Raw genomic sequence first — 15,815 nt, 5'->3', positions numbered from 1 at the left:
AATGGGACAGAGTCAGCATGGTTTCAGCCAAGGAGTCTTGCCACACCAATTTGCTTCATTTCTTTGAAGGTGTAAATAAACATGTGGATAAAGATGAGACAGTTGATGTAGGTATCTAGATTTTCAGAAAGCTTTTCGCAAAGTTCCTCATGAGACTCCTGAGAAAATTAAAAAGTCATGGGATAGGAGGCAATGTCCTTCTGTGAATTAGAAATTAGTTATTGGATAGAAAACAGAGAGTAGGGTTAAATGGCTATTTTTTCTCAATGGTAGAGGGTGAATGTTGGAGTGCCACAGGGCTCTGTACTGGGACCGGTGCTATTTAACATATTTATAATGATCTAGAAAACGGAACGACGAGTAAGGTGATTAAATTTGCAAATGACATAAAACTATTCAAAGTTCTCAAAACACATGCAGATTGTGAAAAATTACAGGAAGGCCTTAGGAAATTGGAAGACTGGGCATCCAAATGGCAGATGGAATTCACCCCCTTGTTTACAAGACTGTGCTAGTGGCTGGCGGTGCAGTACTGCCAACATAGCCCATTCACTTTGAATAGGTTGTGTTGGTAAGGCCGCGTAGCCTTGTAAACAGGGGGCTTAATGTGGACAAATGCAAAATGATGCATATTAGGAAGAATAATCTCAATCATAGTTACCTGATGTTAGGGTCCACCTTAGGATTCAGCACTCAAGAAAAAAATCTATGTTTAATAGTACACAATACACTGAAATCTTCTGCCCAGTGTGTGGAGATGGACAAAAATGCAAACAGGATGCTTGGAATTATTAGGAAAGGGGTGCAAAGTAAGACCAAGAATATTATAATAGGTGATGGACTTTGGTCCTGGGGAACTGAGGAACTGAGGAACTGAGTTCGATTCCTGGCACAGGCAGCTCCTTGTGACTTTGGGCAAGTCACTTAACCCTCCATTGCCTGCCGCATTGAGCCTGCCATGAGTGGGAAAGTGCGGAGTACAAATGTAACAAAAATAAAAATAAATAAATAATGCCTCTGTAACACTCCATGGTGCAACCTCACCTTCAGTATCGCATTCAATTCTGGTTGCCATATCTCAAAAAACATATAGCCAAATTTGAAAAGATTCAAAGAAGAGCGACCAAAATGATAAAAGGGATGAAACTCTTCCTGTATGAGGAAAGGCTAAAGAAGTTAGGGCTCTTCGGCTTGGAAAAGAGATGGCTATGGGGGATATGACTGAGGGCTATAAAACCTGAGCAGTGTAGAATGGGTAGAAGTGAATCGATGTTCCACTCTTTCAAAAAGTACAAAGACCAGGGGATACTCAATGAAATTGCATGGAAATACTTTTAAATCAAATAGGAGGATATAAAAATTCACTCAAAGAATAGTTATGATCTGGAATTCGCTGCCAGAGGATGTTGTAACAGCAGTTAGCATATCTTAGTTTAAAAAAAAGGTTTGGACTAGTTCCAGGAGGAAAAGTACATAGTCTGCTATTGAGATAGATACAGTATGAGGGAAGCCACTGCTTGCCCTGGGATTGGTTGCATGAAATGTTGCTACTATTTGGGTTTTTGTGACCTGGATTGGCCACTGTTGGAAGCAGGATACTGGGCTAGATGAACCATTGGTCTGGTTCAGTATGGCTATTCTTATGTGGTTACGTGCTGATATTTAGCACTTAAGTGCCAAAATGAAGCTGCCAAATTGGACTGCATAAAAATCAGTCCTGCCTTTATGAGGTGTTGCTTATGTGTTTAAGTGCTGAATACTACATTTAACTGCTTAAGAAACAACTAGCTGCTTAAACCTGTATATTCAATGCCAGTACCTGGACAAGGTCCAATACTGAATTTCTAAGAATAATGCCAGTGGTGGCTTAAAAAAAACCCAACTGTCGCTTGCTGAATACCCCATAATTACTATGGGGTCCTTACTAAAATGCATTTTAAAAATGGGGTTAGTGCATTTTAACATGGGACTTTCCCATGTGCTACACCCATATTTACCAGACCAGTAAAATAAAGCTTTTTTTTTAATGTGCAGGTCATGCTCTAATGTTGTCATTATTGCACAGCACCTGCAAATAATTAACACAGAAGCACTTACTGCCTCCATTGTAAATCGAGGTGCATCAGTGTGATCAGTCTGACCAGATAGGTTAAGACTAATATTCAGTTGAAAACCTGGCCAGTTAAGGTTCATCTGTTACTTGGCTGTGTTGGATACTCATTGGCTGTTTAAAAACATAATTATTATTGTACTACTATGTTGAATGTAAAATTAGAATGTCACTAACTCTGTGTTCTCTTATGATAAAGTTGTCAGTAATTAACATGTTTCTGTATGTGTGTGTGTTTGCTAGCTCTTTATTGTAGTACTCCAGAGTCTCCTCCTCATGGATTCATTGTCAGCCAGACAGGTGGACATCTGAACAGCATGGTTCGCTGGGCATGTGATAGAGGATTTAGGCTCATTGGTAAAAGCACTGCTGTCTGCAGGAAGTTTCCGTATGGATACTATGCATGGGATGCACCAGTCCCAGCCTGTCAAGGTAAATATGCAATATTTCACAACCCTGGGCAAAAGGTAGATCTCCCATCAAACTACTGTAATCAAAGGGACACAGTAGAACATCTGTAAAAACAGCTAAATCAAGGCTCCATAAATAATCATAGCATACTAATTTTACACATAGGGAGACACTTTTATAATGAGGTTGTCAACATTTAGGACACCAAGAATGGACATAAATGACCACAATAGTGACATATACATGTGTATGTGTGCACATCCATGTATAAATGCCAGTATTCTGTCTATGCACTATTCTATAACATGGTGCCTTCATACATAATATACACTTTGAAGGTCAGTATACACATTGGGAGGATGCTGGGTGGATGGAGTGCACGGTTACTTACGTGTTTTTGCTATCTATGCAATTATACTAGCTCTATGGCTACTGTACGTGCTCGCAACTAAAATATAGGTGCCTATTTGACCTGTTGTGCTAGTATTCTATAAAGAAAAGGTAGGTGCCTACTTTCCTTTATAGAACAGGCTCCAAATATGCCCACGTTCAAGCTATGTGCAGTCATATTTAGGTGCAATTTATAAAACAGTACATAATTGGAACAGAGACATATCCAGACCTGAATTTGGAAGAGGAAAACTTTGCCCTGCCTCCACGCCACTCTCAACCCCCACCATAAACCCCCATATCTGGGCTGGTGGGGGTACCCAATCCCCGCCAGCAGAAGCTTTCCTGTGGCAAAATTCACCTCCGCTCTGCTTGCCCTGGTGTGCACGCTTGTTTTTAGTGATATTGAGCATTCACAAAGTTCACGCATGCTCAATTTCACTAAAAACAAGATGCACACAGGGGAGGGGGAAAGCGGGGTAGGCAGTGTGGTGGCAAATATTGCTACAGGAAATTTTCTGCTTTGTTGGGCTTGGGTACCCCCACCAGCCAAATCAGTAGACCTTTGGGACCCTGAACACAAATCAGGGGGGAGAGGGGCAGGTCCCCAAGGCTCCCCGTGGCTATACCACTGAACTGAAATATTGGCATTTATTAACATATGTGTATATGACAGTATTATGCAAAACAAAGAGCACCAGGAGCCTTCAAGACCATAACATGTCCTTTAATTAATAGTTGTAGAAACAATGTATATCATTGACCCGACACAGGCTGTATTTTGGCACTCAGTGCCTGCATCAGGGGTCTGTAAGCTTGCCAAAGTTTGCTTCAGAAGAGTGGGATCAAATAGGAATGTGAATAGGCTGGAAAAAGTCATGAAACAACAGACAACAACTTTATTAGTAGTAAATTGATGAGAACTGGGAAATATGAATATTAGAAGGTAATCACCCTTGTTGTTCAACATTACTCTGATCCCTTTACTTACATCCTGAAGAAAACAAGCCTACACTATGAAGTATTGAAACAGAGTGGAAAAATCTCCTATTTATTGTATATGGATGATCTGAAACTTTGTAGAAATTCGAGAGTTGAAAATGAATCACTGCTAAACACATTAAGAATTTACAATGAAGACATAAAGATGGATTTGGAGTTTGACATACTGTATCTGATGTATAAAGGAGGGCCAAATCGAGGAAACAAAATGGATACAATTCAAAAATGGAAAATTGATAACAGGCCCAATATTCAAAAGGGTTTAACCATACAGGGGAATCTCCTGCCTGGTTAAACCCCACTGAGCTGGTCATCAAGTGATATTCAGTGACACTTACACAGGTAGTGCCCCTGAATATTGCCTCTGACTGCCCAGGCATGCACATTGGGAGGATATCGGAGCCCGAGTAAAACCAGCTAAGTAAGCCAATAAAATTAGGATAGCAAAAAAGGCTGTCCTAACTATATTAGCTAGTGCCCAGTTAACTTCCCGATAACTGCAAATATCCAGATATTTAATGCCAGAGCCTGGATATAGACCAGCATTGAATACACAGGGTTAATTCAGCCCATGGTTGTAAGCAGCTTAAAAGCCATTGTCTGCTATAGGCTTAATATGTACCCCAAAATGTTTACCCATAGATAACAGTTACAAGTATCTAGCAATATTAGAATCAGATAACATATTGCATGAAACCATCAAACATATAAACGGCGAGTGACCGACTCACTCGCAAATGCGCAGTAGAGACTTCCCTCTCTGTCCCGCCCCCGCGTCAATACGTGATGATGAGGGCGGGACAGAGAGGGAAACTGCGCCGCCGAGGTTGATACCGCTCCCCCCCCACCCACCCACCCGAGGTCGCCGCTACCGTTACCCCCCACACACACCCACACCCGGCCCGGGCCCTCTCTCCGCTACTAAACTTACACATCCATTCGCCGGAACGCAGCACGCACATCAGCTGAGCTGCCGTCGGCCTTCTTTCCCTGCCTGTGTCCCGCCCTCGCTGACGTTACATCACAGGAGGGCGGGACACAGGCAGAGAAGGAAGGGCCGACGGCAGCTCAGCTGATGTGCGTGCTGCGTTCCGGCGAATGGATGTGTAAGTTTAGTAGCGGAGAGAGAGAGGGCCCGGGCCGGGTGGAGGGATGGCGGCGGCGACTCCGGGGGGGGGGGGGAAACGGTAGCGGTGGCGACCTCGGGGGGGGGGAGGGGAGGGGGAAGGAAGGAAAACCCCAATACCAGCCCGTTTTTACGGGCTCAACGGCTAGTTAAAGATAAAACAAAATTGGAATACATAATAAGGATCTGTAAAGTCCTAAACTCAAAACTAAATGGTAGAAACACTATCAAGGAAACGAGCGGAGGGAATGAACAACATAACATTGAAAGGACTAAATACGATGTCAGCCAAAAGTAGGACAAAGGAAGTGACAGTATTAAAGGGTCTTATAAATCAGTGTTTCCCAAGTCCAGTCCTGGAGTACCCCTTACCAATCATGTGTTCAGGATATCCACAATGAATATGCATGAACTTGATTTGCATACACTGTCTCCATTATATACATATCTCTTTCATGCATATTCATTGCGTATATCCTGAAAATCTGACTGACTTGCGGTACTCCAGGACCAGACTTGGGAGACACTGTTCTAAATTGCTATACTTCCTTCACCCCTTTTTTGACTGGCATCATTGCCTTTGATCCTTTTAGAAACTCTATCAAGGTCATAAACATCTGGGCCATTCCAGTAGTCAGATACACAGCTGGGATTGTAAACTGGAGTCAAGTAGAATTGGATAATTTGAACCGGAAAACTCAAAAAGTGATGACAGTACTCATATTTTGCACCCCTGAAGTGATATCGACCAACTATTTTTATCACAAAAAAGTGGGAGTGGGGATGGCAATGCTTTTCATGGGGGGGGGGGGTGAATAGGGGGGAGACAACAGGATTAAAGGTAAATAAGTACGTAAGTATTGCCAATCTGGGAGAGACCAAAGGTCCATCAAGCCCAGCATCCTGTTTCCAAAACTGGTCAATGTAGATCACAAATGCTTGGCAAGATCCCAAAAAAGTACAACACATTTTATACTGCTTATCCCAGAAATAGTGGATTTTCCCCGAGTCCAATTTAATAATGGTACATGGACTTTTCCTTTAGGAAGCCGTCCAAACCTTTTTAAAGCTCTGCTAAGCTAACTGCCTTTATCACATTTTCTGGCAATGAATTCCAGAGTTTAATTACACGTTTTAAATTTACTACTTTATAGCTTCATCGCATTCCCCCTAGTCCTAGTATTTTTGGAAAGCGTAAACAGACGCTTCACATCTTCCTGTTCAACTCCACTCATTATTTTATAGACCTCTATCATATCTCCCCTCAGCCACCTTTTCTTCAAGCTGAAGAGCCCTTACCACTTTAACCTTTCCTCATAGGGAAGTCGTCCCATCCCCTTTATCATTTTCATCGTAGCTATCCAGAAGTTATTTGGACACTGACCGATATTCAGTGCTAGATAGCAAACCGGGCAAAGAAATGACTGTGCTTTATGTGGTATTGAATATTGGCGATGACCCAATAAGTGCCATCTCTACCCAGACTCCACTCCTGGACTGCAATGGCACTCTTCAGTGCAGAGGCGGTTAGTGTTAATATTCAGTGGCAAATACCTATGTAGTGTCACTGAATATCAGCACGTTGTGGGACACAAATGATTTATCCAAGCAAGAGCCTCTCAGATTTTGAATATTGTGGCCTGTATATTCTAGAGGAAAGAAAGTTCAGAGGAGATAATATACAGACAGCCAGGTGAATCATTTCAGTGTACAAGAAACCAATCCTTGTCAACGGAAATTGACTGTAGAACTAGGGGACACGATATGAGCTGCAAGCAGTTAGACTCAAAAACAACATTGGGAAATATTTCTTCACAGAAAGGGTGGTTGATGCCTGCAGTGCCCTCCTAGTGAGAGTGCTGGAGACGAAAATAGTGATAGTATTAAAAAAAACAAAAAATAAATAAAACAGAAGAAACACAAAAGACCCTTAATTACAAGCCAGACACCGGGTATCACAATTCACAATATTGGTGAGATGAATCACATTTTTGTTGGGTATCCTACATGATTCAGCAGTTACAACCCTAACCAGCTTATTCAACATCATTATTGCTCTGATTCAGTACTGCAGAGGAGGGTCAACAACACATGCCCTTTCATCTATTGGATAAAAAGCAGGCACAGAGGTGGGGCTGCATACATTGTTTGACATTTTCAACTACAGATGTTTCTCAAGAAAAAAATAGTCACAGAAAAGACATGTGAAAAGATCTTCAGTTCTTTATTCCCAAGCAATTCTCAATGTGAAATTACAAATGTAACTTTTCAGGGCTGCCAAGAGACAAAGCCGAGCCCGGGGCAAACTGATACTACTACTACTTATTATTTCTATAGCGCTACAAGGCATACACAGCGCTGAACACCATACACAAAAAGACAGTCCCTGCTCAAAGAGCTTACAATCTAGATAAGACAGATAAACAGACAGAACAATTAAGGGTAAGGGAATAAAGAGGTGAGGATAAAAAGACAGGGCAAGTGAGTGGAGGAGTGGGCTAGTGGTTAGGGTGGTGGACTTTGGTCCTGGGGAACTGAGTGCGATTCCCACTTCAGGCACAGGCAGCTCCTTGTGACTCTGGGCAAGTCACTTAACCCTCCACTGCCCATGTAAGCCACATTGAGCCGCATGAGTGGGAAAGTGCGGGGTACAAATGTAACAAAAAAAGTTAGGAGTCAAAAGCAGTGGTAAAGAGGTGGGCTTTGAGTTTGGACTTGAAAACGGCCAAAGACAAGGGACTCCCCACTGCTGTCTCACCCCCACCATTGCTGCTCTCCTCATTTTTCTAAAAAATCAAGAACCCTTCAAATACCTATTATCAGTGGCGTAGGAAGGGGGGGCGGTGGGGCGGTCCGCCCCGGGTGCACGCGCTGGGGGGGGTGTCAGCTCGCTGGTTCTCTGCTCTTTCTGCCCCGGAACAGGTTACTTCCTGTTCCGGGGCAGAGAAAGCAGGGAAGCAGCAGAGCCGACGCAGCTCCCAGTGACGTGCACTGGGGGCGGATCGACCCTCCCGCCTGCCCCCCCCCGCTGCAAGATAGGGTGCGTTTCAGGGGTGGGGGTGTGCGTGCACTCCGGAGGGGGGGGCGCCGTGCCCTGCACCCGGGGGGGGGTGCGCAGTGGCGACCCGCCCCGGATGTCAAGCACCCTCGCTACGGCACTGCCTATTATAAAACAGCAGTTCTTCGCCGGCAGCGACCAAGAGCAGCCAGAGACTGATACACACTGCTCCCATCAGCCCCACAGCCTTCCCTCTGGCGTGTTCCTGCCTATGCGGAAACAGGAAATTGTGGGGGTCTTTTACTAAAGATTAGCTCCTTATCTGCAGCAGAGCCCATAGGAATAAAATAGGCCCTGCTGAATATAACTCAAGTTAATCTTTAGTAAAAGATCCCCTGTGTCACAGGGAAGACTGTGCGGCTGACACGAGCAGTATGTATCAGTTGCTGACTGCTAGTGCTTGCTGCCACTGAAGAACTGCTGTTTTAAAAAGGTACATGGGCGGAGGGGTGGCTCAATTGTTACAAAAAAAAAACCCAACAACTCAAATTAATTACCCAAAAATGAATTGGTGAATCAATTCAAATCAAGAATTGGACAGCACTAGCGCCAGGCCCTCCTTGGAGGCCGGTCCTGGGGAATTCCCCCCCCCCCCCCCCCCCCCCCGGCAGCACAGGACCTTTTCTTGAAACTGGTGGGTTGTCTCCACATGAAAGCTCCCACAGACTATACAAATATCCTCATTTTCTATGGTTTATTTAATATTTCAAATAGTGGTCTTCCTGAGAGCATCACCGGGAGGTTTACAATAAAATTCCCAACAAGAACATAAAGGATAAAGAACACCAGTGTTAATAGGAAAGCATCACACACATACAATGAACAACAACAAAAAAAAAAAGAAACAACAAATATACAAAATATTCACCTTAAATGTAGGTATAAAATTTCCTGCCAAAAATAAGAACCCCTCTCTTACAATTTGCAAAGTACTATTAAGACATTATATGCCTATGGAGTACAAAAAGGTAAGAAAGGGAAAAAGCTTCAGCACCCTCACCTCCGGAGACCCAACAAACTTTAACAGGGTGGAAAGGACTTAAACTGAGTCAGATTCTGTTCATTGGCATGAAAAAACCCTTTCATACAAAATTTTGTTATCCACCCAAAATCGTGGCAAACAAACGAAAAAAGCAAACACATAGCTTTTGACTTAGTTTTAAAAAAGAAAAAAAGCAAACACTCAACGTTTGACTTAGTTGAAAATTCAAGAGTGTCTATAAAGTCAATCACACCAACTGTGGCCAGAGTTTTGCAATAATCAGTGTCTCAAGGCGTGAACAACCAATCAGTTAGTTAGAGCTCAAATTGTCTTCATATCACTGGGATTTTCCTAGCACATACCCAGAATGTCTTCTTTCTACACAGCCAAAAATCATATAAGAACATAAAGGTAGCCATACTGGACCAGACAAAAAGTCAATCTAGTCCAGTATCCTGTTTCTAGCATTGATCAGTTCATCCAGGTCACAAATACCTGGCAGAGTCCCAAAAGTAGCAACATTCCATACACTTTCCCCAGGTCTGCCTTTATAATGTTTTTTTTGGCACACATTGTTTATTTTAATTTCTTCTATACCACCCGCAAAGCCTGAATGCTATCAAAGTGGTTTATATTCAGGTGCAGTGAGTATTTTTCTGTCTTTGGAGGACTAACAATTTGATTGGAAAATCCAAGTTAATAGATCCTGAATATGTCTTTAATGGAAAGTTTACCAAACAGTGGTTAAATGTAGCCTTAGCTTGCCCTTACGTGGGTCATTCCCGTGCGCTAAGGCCATTTTTACCACTGAGGTAAAATGGCCAAAATTCCTATTGGCCACATGCCAATTTTTCCATGAGTACATGGCCATTAAAACTCAGATTAGTGCATGAGCCCTTACCACTACACATATAAGTAGTAAGGGCTCACGTTCAAAGCACCCACAAATTGGTTAACACATGGCAACTTAGCTGTGCTAACCAGTTAAAACAGGACACACTCATTCTTCACTTCCAGACACACACCCTGCAGCATAAAATATTTTTTTAGCGCTTAGGTAGTGCACACAAATTGGCAACTTACCATGGGACGCCTCAGTGCACCCGCGATATGCCACATTAGAGCTTACTACAGCTTTGCAAAAGGTCCCTAAAATTTACTTCATATGTCCCCGATTTTCAGATCACCTGGATGCAACTACTAACACTTTTTCTTCTACCTAACATGTATATTTGTATGCACTGTCTGTATTTTGTGTCCGTTTTGTCTTAAGCGTATTCTTGTGGGAATCAGAAAGACCTCAGTTCTCCACCCCAGCGTCTGGAATACATTTCATGTGTGGCGTACCTTGTAATGAATATTGTAAATGATATAATTCATTATTTTGTTTATATTTCAGCAATCTCTTGTGGGATGCCTAAAGCTCCTTTCAATGGTGGAATATTAGCTACAGATTATTTAGTCGGTACCAGTGTTACTTATTTTTGCAATGATGGCTATAAACTATCATCTAAGGAGCTCACTACTGCAGTATGTCAACCGGATGGTACATGGAGTAATCATAATAAAACACCACGTTGTGTAGGTAAGCAAAGTTTAGGAATTCCATTATGATTGAATTAAGAATATCTTTATTTTACTGAAAGAAACTGAATCCCAAAGTGTGTATTTACTTTATTTTATTTATCTTGGCATTCATTTTCTATAGGGCACCTAGCTCAAATCTAACCAGCTAAGATTTATCCAGATTGGTTTAGGTAAATTTTCAGCCAGAACCTATTCCTACTACTATCAGTTCTATAGCTCTTCTAGATGCACATAATGCTGTACTGGAAAATCCCCTGCTCAAAATAGCTTACAATCTATTCAAGAAAGATAAATAGGACAAATAAAAGATTAGGGGATTTCAATTAAAAACAACACAGGTATTAAAAAGGAAACCTACAAATGCACTCGATCTGCAGCCCCTCCTTACCTCTCTAACCTCATCTCCCCTTACGTTCCTACCCATAACCTCCGCTCTCATGACTAATCCCTCCTTTCAGTACCCTTCTCCACCACCGCCAACTCCAGGCTCCGCCCTTTCTGCCTCGCCTCACCCCATGCCTGGAATAAACTCCCTGAGCCCATACGCCAGGCCCCATCCCTGCCCATCTTCAAAGCCTTGCTCAAAGGCCACCTCTTCAATGTTGCCTTCGGCACCTAACCACCATACTTCTATTCAGGAAATCTAGACTGCTCCAACTTGACATTTCGCCCATTAGGTTGTAAGCTCTTTTGAGCAGGTATTGTCCTTTTTGTTAAACTGTACAGCGCTGCGTAACCCTAGTAGCACTCTAGAAATGTTAAGTAGTAGTAGTAGTAAAATAACATTAAGATTTAAAAGTAGCCTTTACAAAAGTGGGGGTTTATCCTGGATTTGAATAGGATCAGAGAAGAAGCACAAAGTACTGACTTGGGAAGTCTATTCCAGGCGTAAAGTGCAACAAGGTGAAAGAAAAAGTCTGGAGTTGGTAGTAGGTGGCGGAAGAGAAGGGCACAGGTGACTTATTGATGAGCAGAGTTCCTGAGGAGGGATTGGATTGATTGATTTTATATACTGCATTTATACCTTAGGGCCCTGTTTACTAAGCTACGCTGTAGGCGTGCAAACTTTCTAGCGCTCGTGGTAATGCTTGAGACACCCATAATGGGTGTCTCCAACATTTGCACTAGCTAATTATTAGTGCGCTGAAAAGTTAACGCACCTACAGCGCAACTTAGAAAACAGGGCCCTTAGTGTCAGTGGTTTATAGATAACAAATTATTATTACAAAATTCAATAAGCATACAGTTCCATAAAAAAACAAACTCTAGACCACATTAATAAAACTGATGAAATAGCCACATTTTTAAAAGTTTACAAAAACTGAGATAAGAAGAAATGTTATAAAAAATTTCAGGGAAAAATTCCAGAGTGAAGGTTCAGCATATGAAAACACTCTTTTTCTAGACCTTGAGAGTTTAATGTTGTCAAGACCTGGAAGCTAGAGAAGACGTTTTATATGATGAATGTAATTCCCTCTGTGACATTATTTGTCAGCTTATCTGAAAGATAGACCAGAACTCCCATATAGAGCGACATATATACAAGTCACAATATTTTAAAGATGATACGAGCAGCCACAGGTTGATGTAACACTGGCGAAATATGGCCGGATCTCTTAACCCCAATTATTAATCAGGCTGCAGTGTTTTGCACCATTTGCACATGTTGTAGGCTGGATTTCTTTAGTCCAATCAAAAGAGTTACAATTCTCCAGCCTACTAGTAACTAAAGCATGCACTATTTTTATCAAATTATCTTCAGTCAAAACAGGTTTTGGTTATCGTAACATTCAAAGATGGAAAAAATAAAAAACAAAGTTTGACAATATTACCAATCTGATGTCACAGCCATGGCTGTGCCTCCATGTCCAGACTCACTTTTATTCCAATGGTTGGCTCTGCAGCTTCTTTGGACTGCCTTGTCCCTGCATTGATGCATGTTCTGCCTGTTTCCCTATTTTCCAAGCCTCACTCTGGTGTTCCTGGATCCAAGCCCCAATCCAGTCTATCCATGCATCACTATAGTGTCCCTGCATCCAAGCCCCACTCCAGTTTATCCAAGCCTCACTTTGGTGTTCCTGCATCCAAGCCACGCTCCAATTTATTCAAGACTTACTCTGGTGCTCCTGCATCCAAGCCTCATTCTGGTGTTCCTGTGTTCAAGACTTTCCAGGGCACCAGAGGTTCTGACCTTGTCAGTGAGGACCTTTATAAGGAACTCTGGGACTTTCATGCTTTGGTTTTTGGTCTCTTAGTCTTGTCTTTGTATTTTCTGTTTTGATCCAGTTCCTCAAAACCTTGCTCTTGCAAACCTTGTTCATGGAAGCCTTATTCCTGTATACCTTGTTTCCTGCCTAGCTTTCTTCCTGTGAGTCTTGTCTCTGAATCTTTGTTCCTGTGTGTCTTGTTTCTGAACCTTGTTTCTGAAAGCTTGACTCTTGCTATAGCTAAACTCTGCTCCTGGTTTCTGTTACAGTCTAACCCCGTCCCTGGCTCTTGCTACAGTTAAACCTTGTTCTTGGCTTCTGCTGCAGTCTAGCTCTGTTCCTGGCTCCTGATTTAGCCAAACCCTGCTCTTGGCTCCTGCCACAGCTAAACCCTGTTCCTGGTTCCTGCTACAGCCAAGCTCCATTCCTGCCTTTTCTTTAGTCTTTCTTCTGTTTGTTTCTGTTGCCTAGCTGCAGCCCTGCCCTGTTTCTGCCTAGCTCCAGCCCTGCTTTGTCAGCCGTGCCTTGTCCCTTTTCTTGTTCTGCTGTATCTCATGTCTGGATCCAGTTCTTGCCCTGCCTAGCCTTGCCTTATCTGAACTCAGTTCTAGCCTTATTTCTGTGTCTTGCCTTGTTCCTGTCTAGGATCAATTCAAGCTCTGTTGTCTTGCTTTCCTTGCCTCATCTGAATCCAGCTTCTGTCCTGCCTGCTTTGTACAGTTGTGACTAGCCTTGCCTTGACTTTTCCAGTCCTGTCTGGATCCAGTTTTAACCTAGTTCCATGTTTTGCCTTGCTTTGTTCTGTCTGGGTTCTGGACCCAATTTTATTCTAATTCTGAGTCTTGCCTTGTTCTGTCTGGGTTCTAGTTCTATCCCCTTTGCATTGCTTTCCTTGCCTTGTCTGGATCCGGTCCTTGTCTTATTCTTTATCTCTTGTTACTCCTGCCCTGTGCCAACCCAGAGGACTTGTCTGCCACAGACTTGGTTCTGGCCCAAGGACTCACCATTCCTGAATCCATGAAAGACTGCAAAGGCCCCTGTGGCTGTGATATCTGAAGATTAAATTTCAGTGTGTTGTCACAATGAAAACCTAAAGTCATTATTTCCTGCAATAATGGAGGGATTTATGACACACCTCAGGTAACTCACATAAAGCACAGTGTTTTATTTTATTTATCTATTTATTTATTTTTACATTTATACCCCACATTACCCTGAACATACCCGAGTTCAATGTGGCTAACAGTAAATAAACAACAGACAAGGTTTACAAAGCCATAAACAAAATATCAAATATAGATCACTGATGGCCAGTAGCAATCTAAGATACTCCATCAATAGATAAGAGGAAAGTTTTCATTTTTTTGTGAAAAAAACAAGTAGTCAGGCTGTCCCTTGATTGCCATTGGCAGTGAGTTCCACCACTTAGAATCCTGGTATCTAAAGTCAGTAGAGTGAACATACTTATAACACACTCTCTTGCAATCTGGACGATGAAATCTAAGGTAGTCCTTAGAACCAGAGTTTGTATTGCGTAGGGGAACAGTTATTAAGGTCTGCATATAATCCGGTGTCATGCCATATAATATTTGAAAGACAAAAAACACATAATTTAAAAATAATCCTGGCTTTAGTGGGCAGCCAGTGCAGCTTGCATAATAATGGAGTGGCTCTCTTAAAATGCAATAACTTGAGGACAAGCCTAGCAGCTGTATTTTTGGCCATTTGCAGCCTTTTTAGGAAACCCTCCTTACATCCAGCATAGATGGAATTACATTAGTCAGACTGAGTTAAAACCGAAGATTGAACTAGGAGTCTAAAGATGTCAGAAGAGAAATATGATATAATTCTCCTCATCTTCCAAAGAGACCTGAAGGAGTTTTTCACTACTGAGGAAACTTGAGTCTCAAACGTGAGGTGACTGTCAATTAATACACCCATAATCCCTAAGCATAGATTCTAGGGGGTATGCCATGTCAATAGTAAATTTATTTTATGTGGTATGGTCAAAGGGATTGGTTACCACAAAAAACTTAATCTTCTCTCTAGTTAACTGAAACTTAAATTTGTAAGCCCAGGATTCCAACAAATCCAGCCTAAATCTAATCTTAGGGACAATTCCTGGAAGACCAATCTTTAAAGGGATCTAGATTGTGACATTGACTGTGTAAATAAAAGTGCAGAACCCTGCTGCCTCTAACCTTTCACCTATTGGAGCCATCATAACATTGAATAGGATTGAAGAAGTGGTGAGCTCTGTGGCAACCCAAAGGAAGATGAGCGAGAACCTTAAATATCACCCGATACAATCTAGATTTTAGGAAGCCACAGAATCATTGGTGGACCTTCCCATACAATCCAAATTGATCCAACAGGCCTAAAAGCAGCTCATGATCAATGAGGTCAAAGGCACATGACATATCAAACTGCATCACTAAAAACTTAATGCCTAAACTGACTGCTTCCTAAAATCAGATATTAAGGTGGTCAAGACTGTCTCAGTACTATAACAAGGCCTAAAGCCTGACTGGGATTTATGTAAGAAAGAGGAAGGTGATTCATAAGGTGAGTACTACTACTACTACTACTTAGCATTTCTATAGCGCTGCCAGGGTTACGCAGCGCTGTACAAGTTTAACATGGGGAAGGACAAACTATTCCCTCCATTACCTTAGTCAACAATGGGATAGAAGCAACATGACTGTAATTAGTAACATCTCCCAATGAAGCTGAAGTGCTCTTAGGGATTGGGGTAAGCATTATGGAACATTTCTGCTGAGGAAAAGTCTCTTGAGTCAGCATAAATGAGATATGAGCTTGAAGAAAGTCAATGAATCCTGCTGGTGCTGTTTTTAATAAATAACTCGGACAAGCATCCAGAAGGCGATTTGAGGAAGACCACTTTGTGAAAAAGGATTCGACAGTCTCATGAGTGGGTAACA

The 15,815-nt window shown here is 42.2% G+C and overlaps 1 protein-coding gene across 1 annotated transcript in view; it reads left to right on the top strand.

The window, feature by feature from the left end:
- CSMD3 (CUB and Sushi multiple domains 3) overlaps positions 1-15,815 on the top strand; it is a 2,043,988-nt gene that overhangs the window by 1,749,822 nt on the left and 278,351 nt on the right. The window contains exons 50-51 of the mRNA XM_030189879.1: positions 2,354-2,542; positions 10,479-10,664. Coding sequence (XP_030045739.1) covers positions 2,354-2,542; positions 10,479-10,664 — 375 coding nt within the window. The remainder of the gene's footprint in view (positions 1-2,353; positions 2,543-10,478; positions 10,665-15,815) is intronic.

This window comes from Microcaecilia unicolor, chromosome 1 (assembly GCF_901765095.1).
Source record: "Microcaecilia unicolor chromosome 1, aMicUni1.1, whole genome shotgun sequence".
Taxonomy (NCBI): domain Eukaryota; kingdom Metazoa; phylum Chordata; class Amphibia; order Gymnophiona; family Siphonopidae; genus Microcaecilia; species Microcaecilia unicolor.
Note: the sequence above shows the minus strand (reverse complement) of the source record. Positions and strands in the feature narration are given on the sequence as shown.